Consider the following 17,926-nt stretch of genomic DNA (forward strand, 5'->3'; position numbering starts at 1 on the left):
ATGTGGCAAATGTTTAGCAGAGTTTTATTGGTACGATTTATGTTTTTCCAGTCTTCACTCATACATTTTAGGCCTCTGGCCCAATCCAGCCACTACTGTCTGTTTTGTAGGAAATAGTTCAAAGTAGCCAATTTATTTGGCTCCTGAAAGGATTAAAAAAAGAAAAAGGAAGAAGTATGATCAGAGAGTGTAGATCATCCTGCAGGAATTCTGACTGTGACAGTGTCTTGACCAGAATGAGAAATAAAGTCTACATTTGACTTAGACCAGTCTGGGCTAGATGTGGATATGATTTTGTTTAATGTAGTTCAATGGTCCAAGGATCAAATAGAATCCACAAATCTGTTTTGTTTGGTCACCCAGAGTATCTACTAACATATAAAAATTAAGAATTCTGAGTTTCACATTTCTCTTAAAAAATTCAGCAGACCTAGTAACCCTGGGCCCTCATTGCCTAAGAACTGCGGGTTGGAGCCATCCAATGGCTGGCTGTTTTGCCGCTACCGTTTTTTTGGTCTAGACACTGAGCCTGTAGTGTCCAGTTTCCTTACACCCAGCTGCCTTTTGGCTTCCTTAGTTTTTTGAGTTTGCAACCCATCATTTTCCCTGGGAACAGGTATAAGTGTGGTTATTGCCTATGGAAACCAAAATTGGGGATGAAGGTTGGGAGGGAAGCTCAGCAGGCATATTGCTTGGATAGCCTCTGTGTTGTCTCCAGAAATAGAGTTACTTACATTCTTAAAAAATCACCAGAGAAGAGTCTTCTTGGTTCTCATTTTTAGTACCTTTATGATGTAGAGGCTACTGAGCCCCAGGCTTGTTCATTCCATAGATATTCCTTGAACATATACTGTAGATTTGTACAACATGGGACCAGGCAGGCAGGGCCTTGCTCTCCCGGAACATGTGCACTAATCACCTATTTAACATCATAATTGTAACAAATGCTATTAAATCTCACCTGATAAAGCATATTTGTAATCACTGCTTGAAAAAGTATAATATAGAGGTTTAAAAAGGAGTCTTTGCTGTTAAAGGATAGAAATGTAGTCAGCCTAAACATCTCTAAGTCACTTTCCTAATTATATCTCTTTCTAGATTATCTGTGGGTCAATTATTCTTAGTTATTAAGAACAAAATAACTCTCAAGAAACAAGAAGATTTTATGTGGTTCTCACCTAGAGGAATGGGGAGGTTCAGGATCACCCAGAGAGGTTTCTCAAAATTGTATGACTCCCTCCACCCCCACCTACCACCACTACACAAATTTAATGTGTCTCTTGTCCTCAGTCACTGTGACAGTACATTTTTGCAAAAATAAAATAAAAACAATATAGAAATCACCTACATGTCAAAAAGCTGCTGTCTGAAATGACACAGTACGTAGTAAATGCCCTGCCCTTTGCCAAAATTGTCATGGGCCCCTCTCCCACTTCCTTGCTGAACATCTCACCTTTAGAGCAACAGTTGATTGAGTAGGTAGAGGAGCCCCAGAAGTCTGGGTTCCAGTCCCGCAGAGCCGGCTGAGGGCAAGGGATCTAAATCAGAGAAGGGAGTAAATGGTACCTGTGCTGGGGTGGAGAGTCCACTTCCTATTTTGAAAGAATAATGGAGCAGTCTGCTAAGAAGCAGACAGCACTGAGAGTATTTTAAAGGGCAGTAGTAACCTTTGGACCATTTTTTAATTCAGTAATATATGTGTTGTCTGGTGTATTTTACTTTTAAACTTCTTGATGATATGGATAAAATTAAGGAAAAGTTCATGAGTAATCATCTTGTACCAAGCTTTGACTAATTGCATTTTAACCATGCCTTGCTCCTTCCGATATAGAAATAATCTTTTATGTTGGGAGATCTATGAGTGGCAAGTTATCACCTTATTTTGTGTTTGCTATCTTACTACCAGGAAATTACTCAGGTGAAGGTGATTATTAAACTTGCAGGAAGGAAAGGGATCAACCTTATTCTCCTAGCCATTCCTTGGTAGAGATTGGAATAAAATAAGCACACTGACTATATAAATAGATAGTTCACATTCTATATCCTTCTGTAAGCCTGAGAAGCTGTAGCAAAAAGGATACAGGAAGAAGAAAATCAGTATATGATCTTTTCATCTTTATCCAGAAGAAAGGTGGTAGAATAAAAAATATTACAGTTAAATAAAACAAAACAGTAGGACAGTTGGCCCTTGAGCATCATGGGTGTTGGGAGCACCAGCTGACCGCACAACGGAAAATTCATATGTAACTTGAGTCGGCCCTCAGCACTGCCAGTTGACTCTTTAATGATGGGTTTGAACTGTGTAGGTAACTTGAAAAAATCTGCATATACGTGGACCCATGCAGTTCAAATCCACATACTAAGGGTCAACTGTATTTGTAGTTTGCTTAAAAGTTAAATATTGGTTACAGTTCTGAATACTGAAATAGTACCTGCTCTTTATTCAGCTTGTGGCAAATGGTGTTGATACAAATTATTAGGTTCTTAACAGTTGCGTTAGTTTTTTTTAAATGTTAAATTTTATTTTGGTTATATGTGTAGTGCATGCTTATTATAGAAACTTTGGAAAATATAGGAAAAAGACACAAGTAGGCTTTGTCCTCCCATTCATTGAGCTGATCGCTGTCTCAAATTCTATGCTCTCCCAAAGGCATTTCTATATGTTTATGTACCTGTGAATATTTTATGAAACTGATTGTGCTCTGAATATAATTTTGTATTAAGATGTTTTTACTCTCATTTTATCATGAGTATTTTGTCATTAAATGGCCTTCAAAAACAATTTTGGTGGCTATATAATACCATCATACAGATGTACCATAATTTACTTACCCCTTTTTGTGTAACATTTAGGTTCCTCCTACTTTTTCAGTATTATAAATATTCTTGTGGTAAACATCATTGGATATAAATCTTTTACCATGATGTTGATTATCTCCTTAGGATGGAGTCCCTAAAGCATTCCCATTAGTTTTAAAATGCAGTCCTTGCAAAATAAATAAAATCATGTTATTTTTTTAAATGATTGTTTTCTATTAAATAGATTGTTATTCTTCAAACTAGAGGTGGTTAAATATTATTTAATACTTCACTTAAACTTAATGAGTATCATATATGTGTGCTCTAAAATTGCATTCTTCTTTTTCTTAAAAAAAATTTTACTCTCATATGTTGTGCTCTAGATTTTGGGGTGCCTCATTCCATAACCTTTCACTTTTCTGTTCATAGTCTCTTATATGTGGTCCTTCATTTGACATAGCTTCCATTGTTCCGTTCTTGGAGCCTCTCTCAGAAGACACTGTTGCTGGCCTCAGTGTCCAGGTTCTGTGCCGGACGCGTCTGAAAGAGTATGAGCAGTGCATAGACACACTGCTAGAGAGGTGCCCAGAGGCGGTCGTTCCATATGCTAATCATGAACTGAAAGAAGAGAATCGGGTATGCTTTTCAGATTACATTTTCTAGATCAGTGATAATCAGATTTGATCATCTGCAAAATAGGGACAGATTAATGCCAGTCCAGCTTCACAGGACTGTGCAGGTCAAATGAGCAGATATATTAACATGCTATGTGTTTTGAGTACTGTTAGGGGCTATTAAAATGTATGGTGATGATATGTTATCTTCATTAAAAATCACTAATTTGAAGATGAAGTAGGCTATTTCTGAAGATTTGGGAAACTTAATGATAATGGGAAAATATTTTTTGGGCTACATGGTCTTTAGTTTAGAAATTAGAGATCTAGACTTTAGTCCTTTTTATTTTCTTCCTTCCTTCCTTCTTGCCACCTCAGACATAATCCAGGACATGTCTATGTTTCTTCGTGAAAGTGGCTATGTACTTATGCACAGTGTACTATTAGATTTTCACGCTACAAATCTGACTTCTATGTTATAGTTTAAACTGAAGACTGGCTGCTGCTACAACTTCTGTTATAACAAAGTTGTCACCTTAACCAAAATGATGCATTTTGGTCCAGTACTTTCCTGCACCATCTTCTCATTCTTTTTGGAAATCTTAATGTAAAATGCAGCAAACTTAAAACTTATTCATTCTTTCCTAAGATAGACTTTGTGGTGGAAAAAACTGCTGCCTGAACTTTGTCAGAGAATAAAATGTGGCGGAGAGAAATATCAACTTTACCTGTCATCATTAAAAGGTAAAATGATCATTTTTGCTTGATTATATATTTAATTGCATCTTAGCTTTAGTTTCCGTAATTTGTTGAAGCCCTGCTTTCTCTAATGAGGGGAAGAGGTTCTAATCGGCTGGAGCTGGCTTTCAGCGTTCAAACTCCCCCTTTGTATTTGACATGCATTCATCTCTTCTAGCTACAGAGCTCACCCTTTCAGTTAATCTTTTCAAACATAAGTTATCATAGCACCAGAAAGTAACAACATCAGGATTTCAAAAATTGGAATTTTCATTAATACAATTACATTTTTATTAGTGCTTAATTTATTTCATGAAGGAAATTAAGATGGTTATCATTATTAATCATAATTATAAGCAAGTATTGAGGAATTACAAGGTTCTCAAGGATTTTAAAGTGGTGTGTCTCTAAATTATGCAGTATTTTATAGCATTGGTAGTTATTTTGTAAATTTCAAAATAATGCTTTGTAAATCTTGATAGATACATGGTTATCAAGTTCTTACTCTTGTGTTAATATCACCACTTTAATTGTTGGCCTGATGACAGAGGGTGTGGCTACAGTGATTCCAGTGTTGGAGTTGTGTTTTCTAGCAGAGCTCATTGTCTTTAAAGTGTTAGGCAGAATCAGTGCTTATTGGAAGGAGTTTTTCTGAAAATCTCCCTTCATGATTGGGAGGAGGTGACTATACTCGAACGTTTTGTGCTGCCCATCTCCCTGATTGTTCTTTGGTTTTCAGAAGATGGAAGTGTCAGGTGTTTGATTGCCTGACCCACCTGCATCATATTTATCACAGAATTTTGAAATGATCATTTGTGTTAGTGCAGTGGTTCTCAACCTTGGCTGCACATTAGAATCACCTGGGAATCTTTTTAAAATCCTGATTTCTGGGCCTCATCCTCCGGAAATTCTGTTTCTTTGTTACTAATGTTGTGGCCCCACCCCATAACAAAGAAACAGAATTTCCGGAGGATGAGACCAGAAATCAGGATTTTAAAAAGATTCCCAGGTGATTCTAATGTGCAGCCATGGTTGAGAACCACTGTGTTAGTGGATCACTTTCCAGTGCAGAGAGCCCACATCTTCACACCTCAGACACATATTACCTTACTCAAAAGACTCTTTACCCTTTTTAAATGTGTATTTTTCTTTAATTAAATTTATTGGGGTGACATTGGTTAATAAAATTATATAGGTTTCAGGTATACAATTCTATAATACATCCTCTGTATATTATTGTGTTTACCACCCCAAGTCAAGTCTCCTCTGTCACCATTTATCCCCCATACAACCTCTCAACCTCTTCTACTTACCCCCACTCCCTTTCCCTTTTGGTAATCACCATACTATTGTCGGTGTCTATAAGGTTTTTAGGTTTTGTTTGTTTCACCTTTTTCTCCCTACCTAAAACCTGTCACCCCTCTGATAGCAGTTTGCTCTCTATCTATGAGTATGTTTCTCTTCTGTTTGTTAGTTTATTTTGTCTATTAGATTTCGCTTATATGGTATATGTCTTTCAGTAATTAACTTATTTCAGTTAGCATAATGTTCTCCAGGTCCATAGATGTTATTGCTAAGGGTAAGATTTCCTTCATTTTTGTAGCCTCCTAGTATTCCATTGTGTAGTTGTACCACAGCGTTTTTATCCACTCATCTACTGATGGACACTTGTGCTGCTTCAGAATCTTGGCTGTTACACAGGGGTGCATGTGCATATATTCTTTCCATTTAGTGTTTAAGGTTTCTTCAGATATATTCCCAGAAGTGGATTCATTGGATTATAAGGCAGTTCCATTTTTAAAAATTAAATCTTTATTATTGAAAGTATTACATATAACCCCCTTTTTCTCCTATTGGCCTCTTCTAGCCCGCCCCCATCTCCCACCTCAGGCCTTCACTACCCTATTATCTGTGTCCATGGGTTATGCATATATGGATAAAAGTTCATTGGTTGATCTCTTCCCACCACCACCCCCTCCCTCTAAGATTCTGCAGTCTGTCCCATGCTTCTAGGTCTCTGGATCTATTTTGTTCATCAGTTTATTTTGTTCATTAGATTCCATATATGAGTGAGATCATGTGATACTTGTCTTTCTCTGACTCACTTATTTCACTTAGCATAATACTCTCCAGTTCCCTCCATGCTTATTTTTTTTAGGTAGGCCTGTAGTGCCTTTCAGGACTGCTTTAGCTGTGTCCCAGAGATTTGGGTTGTTGTGTGTTTACTTTCATTTATTTCCAGGAATTTTAAAATTTCTTTTTTGATCTCATTGGTAACCCATTCATTGGTTAATAACATATTCTTTAGCCTCCATGTGTTCGAATGTTTTTTACTGTAGTTGATTTCTAATTTCATTTCATTGTGATCTGAAAAGATGCTTGATATAATTTCAATCTTCTTGAACTTGTAGAGACTTGTTTTATGTCCTAACATGTGGTCTATCTTTGTGAATGATCCATGTGCACATGAGAAGAATGTATATTGTGCAGCTTTGGGGTGAAATGTTCTACAAATGTCAGTTAAATCCATCTGATCCAGTGTGTTATTTAGAGTCACTGTTTCCTTGCTAATTTTTGTCTAGAACTGTGGTTGGCAAACTGCGGCTCAAGAGCCACATGCGGCTCTTTGGCCCCTTGAATGTGGCTCTTCCTAAGCCTTAGGAGTACCCTAATTAAGTTAATAACAATGTACCTACTTTTATAGTTTAAGTTTAAAAAATTTGGCTCTCAAAAGAAATTTCAATCGTTGTACTGTTGATACTTGGCTCTGTTGACTAATGAGTTTGCCGACCACTGGTTTAGAAGATCTATCCGGTGAAGTCAGCAGCGATTTAAAGTCCCCTACTATGACTGTTTTGCTGTCAATCTCTCCATTAAAGTCCTTTAGAAGTTTTTGTTTTGTTTTGTTTTTAATATATTTAGGTGCCCCTATATTGGGTGCTTATATGTTTGCCTGGGTTATACTCTCTTGTTAAATCGATCCCTTTTAGTATTATGTAGCGACCTTTGTTGTGTCTTGTGATGGCCTTCATTTTGAAGTCTAGTTTGTCAGATATGAGTATTACTACCCCAGTTTTTTATGTTTCCATTTGCATGGAAAAAAATTTCTCATCCTGTGTGAGTCTTTTGTTTTAAGTGGGTCTCTTCTAGACAACATTTAGTTGGGTCATGATTTTGTATACATTCAGCTACCCTATGTCTTTTGATTGACGCATTTAATCCATTTACGTTTAAGGTTATTATTGACTAGAGGCCTGGTGCATCAAATTTGTGCACTGGAGGGGGGGTGTCTCTCAGTTCAGCCTGCATCCTCTCCAATCTGGGACCCCTTGGGGGATGTCTGACTCACAATCCAAGACTGCTGGCTCCTAACCACTCGCCTGCTTGCCAGCCTGATCGCCCCCTAACTGCTTCTGCCTGCCAGCCTGATTGACATCTAACTGCTCCCCTGCTGGCCTGATCGCCCCCATCTGCCCTCCCCTGCAGGCCCGATGGCTCCCAACTGCCCTCCTCTGCCGGCCCGGTCACCCCCAACTGCCCTCCCCTGCCGGCCTGGTCGCCCCCAACTGCCCTCCCCTGCAGGCCTGGTCCCCCCTAACTGCCCTCCCCTGTGGCCTGATGGCCCCCAACTGCCCTCCCCTGCCGGCCATCTTGTGACAATGTGGGGTCAGCCATCTTGTGACGATGTGGGGACGGTTATCTTGTGGGGACGGCCATCTTGTGATGACATGGGGGTGGCCATCTTGTGGCAGCCATCTTGTGATAACAGGACAGCCACCTTGTGACAGTGTGGGGGCTTCAAATAATGGCACTTTCTTCTCCTTCTGGCACTCCTAGTCTGTGAATACTAGAGGCCTGGTGCATGAAATTCATGCACTTGGGGGTGGTGTCCCTCAGTCCAGCCTGCACCCTCTCCAATCTGGGACATCCCTCTCACAATCTGGGACTGCTGGCTTCCAACTACTCGCTTACCTGCCTGCCTGATTGCCCCTAACAGCTTCTGTCTGTCAGCCTGATCACCCCCTAACCACTCCCCTGCCAGCCTGATCGCCCCCAACTGCCCTCCCCTGCCAGCCCAGTCGCCCCCAACTGCCCTCCCCTGCTGGCCCGGTAACCCTTAACTGCCCTCCACTGCAGGCCTGGTCGCCCCTAACAGCCCTCCCCTGCTGGCTGGGTCACCTCTAACTGCCCTCCCCTTCTGGCCATCCTGTGGCTGTGGGCACCACCATCTTTGAGGGTGTGGCAGTCAATTAGCATATTCCCTCCTTATTGGTTGTGGGCGCCGCCATCTTTGAGAGTGGGGTAGTCAATTAGCATATTCCTTCCTTATTGGCTATGGGCGCTGCTATCTTTGAAGGTAGAGCAGTCAATTTGCATATTCCCTCCTTATTGGCTGTGGGTGCCATCATCTTTGAGGGCGTGGCAGTCAATTCGCATATTCCCTCCTTATTGGCTGTGGGTGCCATCATCTTTGAGGGTGTGGCAGTCAGTTCGCATATTCCCTCCTTATTGGCTGTGGGCCCCGCCATCTTTGCGACGTTGTGAAGGTCAGTTAGCATATTCCCTCTTTATTAGATAGGATTGTTTTGATTCATGTTGTCCCATAGCTCCCTTAAGCTGTCCTCCTGTTTTTTAATTGTTATTTCTTTTTGGTTCTCTGATTGAGTGATATTTTTCTGCCCTATCTTCTAATTCACTGATCCAGTTCTTAGCTTCCCTTAATCTGCTGTGTATTCTTTCCAGTGTGTTCTTTTTTTTTTTTTAATTAAATCTTTATTGTTCAGATTATTACATTTGTTCCTCTTTTTTTTCCCCCCATAACTCCCCTCCTCCCAGTTCCCGCCCCACCCTCCGCCCTCACTCCCCACCCACTGTCCTCATCTATAGGTGCACGATTTTTGTCCAGTCTCTTCCCGCATCTCCCACACCCCTTTCCCCCCCAGGAATAGTCAGTCCATTCCCTTTCTATGTCCCTGATTCTATTATAGTCAACAGTTCATTCTGTTCATCAGATTATTTATTCACTTGATTCTTAGATTCACTTGTTGATAGATGCATATTTGTTGTTCATAATTTGTATCTTTACCTTTTTCTTCCTCTTCCTCTTCTTAAAGGATACCTTTCAGCATTTCATATAATACTGGTTTGGTGGTGATGAACTCCTTTAGCTTTTCCTTATCTGTGAAGCTCTTTATCTGACCTTCAATTCTGAATGATAGCTTTGCTGGATAAAGTAATCTTGGTTGTAGGTTCTTGGTATTCATCACCTTGAATATTTCTTGCCACTCCCTTCTGGCCTGCAAAGTTTTTGTTGAGAAATCAGCTGACAGTCGTATGGGTATTCCCTTGTAGGTAACTGAGTTTCTTTCTCTTGCTGTTTTTAAGATTCTCTCTTTATCTTTTGCTCTTGGCATTTTAATTATGATGTGTCTTGGTGTGGTCCTCTTTGGATTCCTTTTGTTTGGGGTTCTCCGCGCTTCTTGGACCTGTAAGTCCATTTCTTTCACCAGCTGGGGGAAGTTTTCTGTCATTATTTCTTCAAATAGGTTTTCAATATCTTGCTCTCTCTCATCTTCTGGCACCCCTATAATTCTGATGTTGGTACGCTTGAAGCTGTCCCAGAGGCTCCTTACACTATCCTCGCATTTTTGGATTCTTTTTTCATTTTGCTTTTCCGGTTGGGTGTTTTTTGCTTCCTCGCATTTCAAATCATTGACTTGATTCTTGCGCTCCTCTGGTCTGCTGTCGGGAGTCTGTATAATATTCGTTATTTCAGTCCGTGTATGCTTAATTTCTAGTTGGTTCCCCAATATAAGATCGAGGGTCTCATTAGTTTTCTTGTAGATCTCATTAAGTTTATCGGCGGCTTCTAAACATTCTTGAGAGACCTTAAAAGTGTGGTTCTGAACTCTATATCTTCCGTTGACAATTTTGTCCTGTTTCTTTGTCTCCGCATTTTGTTATGCTTCCTTGGTGCACCCCCTAGTGGTCTTTGTTCGCAGTCTTATAGTTAAATCTTGATTGTTGTAGCTAATTCCAGGGAGGGTTTGACCTCCAGGCCAAGTGGCTATGAGAATCAGCTGTGTCAGCAGTGAGAGAACTTCTGTCCTCTAGGGAGGTGCTAATCTAGCCTTTGCCTGAGGCTATCCGGCAAATGCCTGTGTGCAGGGCTTGGGCGGGGCGGGTCACACAGGATCAACAGGGTGGGCCTGAGAGAGCAGTTATGGCGGCTCTCAGTCCTGTCCCCAGGGGCTCTGCCTCTCTGAGTCCCAGCACCCGCTGCAAAGCTCAGAGAGAAAGCTGCACTCGCTCTGACCGAAGCCAGACAGTCCCGCTTCTCCCGTTTGAGTCTGGGTCCCTAAAGACTCGCCCGGATCTGGAGCTCAGAGTCTGCGACTCCCTCCCGATTGAAAACGCCAACCGCGCCCTCCGCCGCCAGCCCACTCTGGGCACTCCGCACCTCAGAATTTGACTTCAGCACTGTGCCTCCTCTGAGTGTCCGTATGCGTTTCTCTTTCCTCCTAGTTGTAGGACTTCCACTCAGCCAGCGTTCCTGTGGTTCTGGGTGATGTCCCTTCCGTTTTTTGGTTTCACTTTTGAAGTAGTTGTTCAAAGCAGCAAACTCCGGCGTTAACCTATGCCGCCATCTTGGTTCTCCTCCAGTGTGTTCTTTATTAGTGCTATGTTATTCTTTATTTGCGACTGGTCTTTTTTCATAGTTACTATATCTTTTCTCATGCTGTAGAGCTTCTTTGCCATCATTATGCTGAACTCCACATCAGATTTCTTATCTCCATTTTGTTTACCTCTTCTTCTGGAGAATTCTCTTGTTCTTTTATTTCGGGATTGTTTTTTCGTCTTCCCATTTTGTCTGACTGTTTGGGTTTGTGTCTATGTATTAGGTAGATCTGCTATGACCCAGTCTCTAGTGCAGGACAATGTCAGATGCTGTTTCTGACTAGCCCTGAGTACCGTGTTTGGAGCTATCACCAATCCACCTCTTATGGCTCCCTCTGCTGGGGCTGGTTGCCTTTGGAAAGTACCAAGATGTGCACCAGGGTTTGCTTTTCCTAGCCCAAGGCCAGAAGGAGATCAGAGACTCAAAGCCTCCAGAGGTGCACCTCTGTCTGCAGTCCAATTTACACTCAGTTTTGCTTAGACTCAGACCATCAACTACTGGGTGGGGCAAGAGAACTTCCAACAGGGTGGGGCAACTGCCTTCCCTTCAAGCAAAAACCACCTGGATATCAAAGGTTCTAGAGAAAGATTTTACTCTGTGGGCAGCTGTATTTCATTGAAAAGTGACCGGGATCAGAACCTGGAGAATTGGAGCTGAGTTCCAGGTCTGCTACTTACTGAGTGACCTGAAGCAAGCCAAGTTTTTAATATCCTGGGACCAATGAGAAGTTCAGGGGTAACTCTAGAGTAAATGTTAGGCAAAATTGCAAGATGGTAATGTTGGAGATGGAGGTCAGGTACTTATACTAGTATATGCTTAGGAGCTTGGATTTCATATCTCTAATGCAGTCTTTCTCAACGTTGGTACTATTGACATTTTGGACTGAATAATGTGTGTGTGTGTGGGGGGTGTGTGTGTAGGTGTCTCCTGTACATTTTAGGATGTTGAGCAGCATCCCTGGTCTCTACCCACTAAATACCAATAGCACTGTCCCAGTTACAGCAAATAAAAATTTCTACAAGCATTACCAGATATTGCATGGGGGGCAAAATAATAATGGTTGAGAGAGAACCTTTGCATTAATGCAGAGCCATTGAACCTGGGGTTAGTAGCTGGCTTGTTTGTTTCAAAGAAATTGTTTTTCTGATAATGAACTGTGTTTATTGTTACAAATTTTCATACTCTAGTAAATTCTAAAAATAACGTTTAAAAAGTCATTTAAAATCCCACCAGGCAGAAATAACTGGTTGTTTTTTTTTTAGCATTTGATGAATATTTTCTCAGCATGCTAGAGGATTTAAGGTACTCTTAAGGATTTAAGATCTTGACTTTGTTCTTCAAGTTATAATCTGTTAAGCCTCTTACTAGTTGGCAACCGAGAATTGGGAAGTGGCAAGACTTTTTTGTTTTGTTGGCTTTATAATCACTGTGCACTGGCCCCCAACTCAGTATTTTTTTTGTGTAGTATACTTCTTATAGGTACCACAGTTAGGCTAAATAAACTGGTTTGGTAGGAAAGCATTGGTAATTCATGTTTTTCATGTAGGTTTTACAAACTAGTTAGTAGTTATTATTAAGGTTCTATTATATATCAGATGTGAATCACTGTATCTGAATTCTCAAAGGCCTCTAGAAGCTAGCAAATGGTACCACTACATTATAGATAAGGAAATTAGTACTCAGGAGGTTAAGTGACTTTCTTAAAGTCACCCAGAGAGTAGGTAGAAGAGTCTGATCCCTGACCAAGTCTGTCTGATTCCAGAGCTAGGGATCTTTTCCATACATCACTGCTGCTACACTCATTAACTTTTAGCAGCAAGCACTTGTCAGTCCTTTATGTAAAGGGCGATTAGGTTGCTGAATATTGGACAGATAACTTTGGATGGATGCACACACACATGACTAGATTTACTTCAGTCACTTGGCAAATAGAGTAAGTGGTGGACATGCGAAGATCACACAGGGAGTAGCACTGAAGTATATTTATTGGGGAACATTGTTCTTAGGTGTCACCCCTTCTCCTCCCAGCAGAAGGCAGCATGTATTCATTCATAAGCAATAGAATCATAAAATTTCATAGTTATCTTTACAAAAATGTTTGCTAAATTCTTAATATTTATAATGTTAACAAAAGCTTATTACTTTTCAGTTTAGAAAAAAAAGATAAATGGTCATAAAAACAGTTTATGCTTATTAATAACATGAAAATTTCAGCAGTTTAGGAAAATTTCAACTAATTTAGGAAAATGTTACCCAACAATTAATAGTATTTCTTGTCCTAGCAAATAATGTTTATAAATTAGCTTTTAAAACAGTATTCTAATGATTGTATTTTTTTTCAGAAGATAAAAGAAATTTATTGGAAAATATTGTAATAATTTCTCGGAATCAAATGAAATAGTAAATCCAAATTGCATGGGGCTAATATATAATAATAAACTTCAAAGGATTCTTGAAAGAGTATAATATAATAAGAAGTTGTTAAACCATAAGATATGATTTTTTATTTCATAATTATAATATTTTTTTACCTGAACTAACTTCTGGTTTGTTGAGTGATAAGAGAATTGGATAAAGCCATTTTGTTCTAACTCTGATATTTTTTCCTGCAAACAGAAACACTGTCAGTTGTTGCTGTGGAACTAGAACTAAGGGACTTCTTGAATGTCCTTCCAGAAGATGGCACTGCAGCATTTTTCTTGCCATATCTTCTTTATTGCAGCCAAAAGAAATCATTGACTTGAAGGTATCATTTGGAAATCAGCATAATAGCATGTGAGACTGAATTTAAAAAAATTGAATGCCAAGTAAAAATATAAATAAAGGATTTTCATATTGAATATGTGCATATATTGCAAATGCTTTCATGTTGCTTACCTTACTATGGTATTTCATAATTTATTGCCTGAATCCATTTAGATTCCATCTAGAATCTAAAAACTACAAGGTATAAGAATTTCCTCAAAGAAACCATATATTTTTAAAAGTAGAGATTGACTTTTATTTCAAGGAACATCAATTTACTGTTGTCAGAGATATGACAGTCTTTCTCATCCCAGGACTACAAAGAACCATTTTGCAAGTATGTGTGAAAGAATGTCACTCCATGAGGTCCAAAATTCAGTCTCCTTGATTTTTCCAGTTTTTCTATTGGGTCCCTTTTAAAAACAATTTTCTTTGAGAAAGATGTTAATATTTTCCCACAGTAAAAGATTTCAATCTTTATTATTTTGTTACTTTTAAAACCCACTGCTACCTTTCTTTCTGAATCACATGAAGTAGAATTTTCCAAAGTAACTTTCTTGACTAGCTGTTATCATGATATGCTGAATACATGCTTTTTAGCCAAAACCTCATTTCCATTTTTTGTTGATGTGTACTCCTGCTCTTTTAGCTAGAGTGTATGTGAAAATAAAGGAACATATAATGGTATTCACAACTGTGTCATCTTTTTTAACTCATCTCAAACAATTTTGAGTCCAGGTTCAGCTCATTGATAGTGTGCTTTGACTTTGGTTAAGGCTGGGCATAGTGCTACTCACCAGGCATCTGCCTCAACCATATTTTGAAAGTTTTCTGAGGATTTAATCTATACAATTCTTAACTCTGCCTTTTTTCAGTTTCAGATTCATATCCTTTTGACCATTTCTTCAAGAGTTCATCTTTCTATTTTATTTTAAATACTCCATTAACTTTTACTTTTACTTTTTATTTTATTATTTGTTTATTACTTTATATTTTACTAGAGGCCCGGTGCACAAAAATTTGTGCACTCGGGGGAAGAGGGGGTCCCTCAGACCGGCCTGTGCCCTCTCGCAGTCTGGGACCCCTCGGGAGATAACGACCTGCTGGCTTAGGCCTGCTCCCGGGTGGCAGAGGGCAGGCCCAATCCCTAGGTGCAGCCCCTGGTCGGGCTCAGAGCAGGGCCGATTGGGGAGTTGGGGCACCTTCCCCTGTCACACTCAAGGCAGGGTTGATGGGGAGGTTGCGGCGCCACCCCCTGTCATGCACAGAGCAGGGCCCATCAGGGGGGTTGGGGCTCCATACCCTGTCATGCACAGAGCAGGGTCAATCAGGGGGTTGGGGAGCTCCCCCCTGTCATGCACAGAGCAGAGCCGATCAGGGGGTTGAGGAGCTCCCCCGTCACTCACAGAGTAGGGCCAATAGGGGAGTTGGGGCACCGCCCCCTGTCACACTCAGGGCAGGGCGGATCGGGGGTTGGGGCGCTGCCCTCTATCACCCACAGAGCAGGGCCGATCAGGTGGTTGGGCGCCACCACTGTCACACTCAGGGCAGGGCCAATGGGGAGGTTATGGCTCTACCCCATCACACACAGAGCAGGGCCCATGGGGGGTGGGGGGGTTGGGGCCCCGCCTCCTGTCACACACACAGCCGCAGGGCGATCAGGGGGTTTGGGCACTGCCCCCTGTCATGCTGATCTCGGTGCCAGGAGGCCTCGCGGCTCCGCTGATCCCGGTGCTGGGAGGCATATTACCCTTTTACTATATAGGATAGAGGCCTGGTGCACGGGTGGGGGTCTGCTGGTTTGCCCTGAAGGGTGTCCTGGATCAGGGTGGGGGTCCCCACTGGGGTGCCTGGCCAGCCTGGATGAGGGGATGATGGCTGTTTGCAGCTGGTCACACACCCTTCAGGGTGGGGGTCCCCACTGGGGTGCCTGGCCAGTCTGGGTGAGGGGCTGAGGGCTGTTTTCAGGCTGGGACTGAAGCTCCCAACTGCTCCTTTTTTTCTTTTATTTTTTTTTTATTCTGGGCCAGCTTTAGCTCTGAGGCCTTGGCTGCTGAAAACAGGTTTCTGGCCTTTGTTTACCGTCTGTATTTGATACAATGTTGCGGTCCGGCTGACTGAAGCCCTGCTGAGTAAAGCAGGTTTCTGGGTTTTTTTTAGCTTCTATATTCGCAACATAGTTGCTTAGAGTTGCAGCTGAGAGGCCGGCAAGTCAGGCGGGGAACGTTGGAGTCCTCCGTCACTGAAGCAAGCAAGCCTCCCTGTTCGCATCAGCTGCCTGGCTGCCGGCCGCCATCTTGGCTGCCAGTTAATTTGCATATCTTGGCCCTACTCTGTGAGTGACAGGGGGATTAGCCAATGGGAAGGGTAGCGGTCGTACGCCAATTACCATGTTTCTGTTTTATTAGTGTAGATTTTTAATTATACTTCCCTGTACCCCTATGTCTACTGGTTCCTTAGGAATGATGTCAGCAGCACATTACAGGGATTGATGGGGAATCCAAATATTGGAAACATATTAATGAATCTTAAAAGTAATCCTTTGAGGTCTATCCAAGGACAATATCTGGTCATAGATTTTTTTTAAAATACAGCTTTATATAGCCCCAGTGATGGTGACACAAATGGCCTATATTAATCAATTAAAATACCTAGTGTGTTAGAGTCAGCCATGTGTAATAGTCAGTTGAGCTTTTCGTGTGAAACAGTGTAACACAGTTTCCCCGCAAATGCACAGAAGTGTATGTTTTCAGTCTTCCTTTAATGTTTATAGATATTCTTAAGTAAACATTCTATTCAACACTTTCAATACATTATAATGAATTGGTGGTGGTTGTTTTTTCTTTTCACTTAACACCAATTTATTTCTTTCAGCCAAACTTGGTCTCTATAGAAAAAGAAATTTTAAAACCATTATTAAAAATAGTATATATCATATGTTTAAAAAATGTACATGGTACTTTAAGTATATTCTAATTTTTTAATATTAGTTATTTTGTTTTAATTATTCTAGATTCATTTATATTTTTCTGCTTGCTCTATGTTTAAAAACACGTCTTTCATTCCAGTACTGCTTTGTTTAAAAAAAAATTACTTCCCTCCCTCTTCTCCTCCCCCAAGATCCTTATCTAATAAAGAGGGAATATGCTAATTGACCCTCATGCCGTTGCAAAGATGGCGGTGCCCACAGCCAATTAAGAGGGAATATGCTAATTGACTGCCCTGCCCTCAAAGATGGCAGCGCCCACAGCCAATAAGGAGTGAATATGCTAACTGACTGCCCCGTCCTCAAAGATGGTGGCGCCTACAGCCACAAGATGGTGGTGCCCAGTCCCCTCAGCCCTGCCGAGGCGGCAGGCACGCGGCAAGGCCCCTGCTGCTTCACGCACCTGCCTCGAGAGTCCCCCAGTCCCCTCAGCCACCCAGCCACCCAGGGCCGGCCCAAGGCGCAGGCAAGCCTCAGGTGTTAGCTGCCCAGCCGCCCAGGGCTGCCTGAGGCACAGGTAATCAGGGCTGGCCGAGGCTTGCGCTGCTGGCAGTGACAGCACCAGAGGTGTGATGGGGCGTCGCCTTCTCCTGATCACCAGGTTTCCTCCTGCCCATGAGGGCTCCCAGACTGTGAGAGGGGGCTGGCCGGGCTGAAGGACCCCCCTCCAGTGCATGAATTTTCATGCACCAGGCCTCTAGTTAATTATAAAGGGAAAATAGTAACTTTTACAATGGAGAAACCTGGCTGATACTACCTTAATTAAACACTCAAACATAACCCAGTAATGGAACAAATCAACATCTTCTGCCTCTTGACATGTGTATTGAGAGAAACAATATCACTTCTGTGAGAGTCTGGCAAAGAAATGCCTAATCTGAATCTAATTGTGAGGAAACATTAGGCAAATCCAAAATGAAGGACATGCTACAAAGGGATGGCCTTGCATTCTTTAAAAATGTCCCAGTTGCAAAAGAGAAAGACTGAGGGACCTGTTTCAGACTGAGGGTGACTGAGGATGTGCTAGCTGGATGCGACACATGAGCAGGGTTTTCATTTTCTAGGAAGAATATGATTAAAACAGTTGGGGAAATGGGAATGGGGTCAGTAGTTTGGGATCACTTTTAAGTTTCTGATTTTGATAGATGTGCTGTGTTTATGTGTGAGAATATCCTTGTTTTGAGGAACATAAGTGTATCCTATATAATAAAAGCCTAATATGCAAATCGACCAAACCATGGAAAGACTGGATGCTATGATGCGCACTGACCACCAGGGGGCAGATGCTCAACGCAGGAGCTGCCCCCAGCCTGCAGGCCCCATGGCAGCCAAGGCAGGTGCCATCAGGGGCCCCCCGATCACCCC

At 41.5% G+C, this 17,926-nt stretch overlaps 2 protein-coding genes across 12 annotated transcripts in view; one reads left to right on the forward strand and one right to left on the reverse strand.

Moving 5' to 3' along the window:
* The window catches only part of HPS3 (HPS3 biogenesis of lysosomal organelles complex 2 subunit 1), a 75,352-nt gene extending 61,090 nt beyond the window's left edge, over positions 1–14,262 (forward strand). For 2 of the 10 annotated variants that reach the window (XM_036347362.1, XM_036347364.1), the window contains 3 exons: positions 3,229–3,435; positions 4,067–4,157; positions 13,447–14,262. In XM_036347362.1, coding sequence (XP_036203255.1) covers positions 3,229–3,435; positions 4,067–4,157; positions 13,447–13,574 — 426 coding nt within the window. In that variant the 3' untranslated portion in view covers positions 13,575–14,262. Of the gene's footprint in view, positions 1–3,228; positions 3,436–4,062; positions 4,158–13,446 lie in introns of those variants that run through there. The other 8 variants (XR_004973818.1, XR_004973820.1, XR_004973823.1 and 5 more) reach the window with 6 other exon arrangements.
* Positions 1–17,926, reverse strand: part of LOC118675148 (ceruloplasmin) — a 101,985-nt gene that overhangs the window by 1,420 nt on the left and 82,639 nt on the right. The window contains exon 19 of one of the 2 annotated variants that reach the window (XM_036347360.1): positions 1,454–1,538. In XM_036347360.1, the coding sequence (XP_036203253.1) occupies positions 1,456–1,538 (83 nt within the window). In that variant the 3' untranslated portion in view covers positions 1,454–1,455. Of the gene's footprint in view, positions 1–1,453; positions 1,539–16,317; positions 16,463–17,926 lie in introns of those variants that run through there. The other variant, XM_036347361.1, reaches the window with a different exon arrangement.

Source organism: Myotis myotis, unplaced genomic scaffold (genome assembly GCF_014108235.1).
Source record: "Myotis myotis isolate mMyoMyo1 unplaced genomic scaffold, mMyoMyo1.p scaffold_m19_p_2, whole genome shotgun sequence".
Lineage (NCBI taxonomy): Eukaryota > Metazoa > Chordata > Mammalia > Chiroptera > Vespertilionidae > Myotis > Myotis myotis.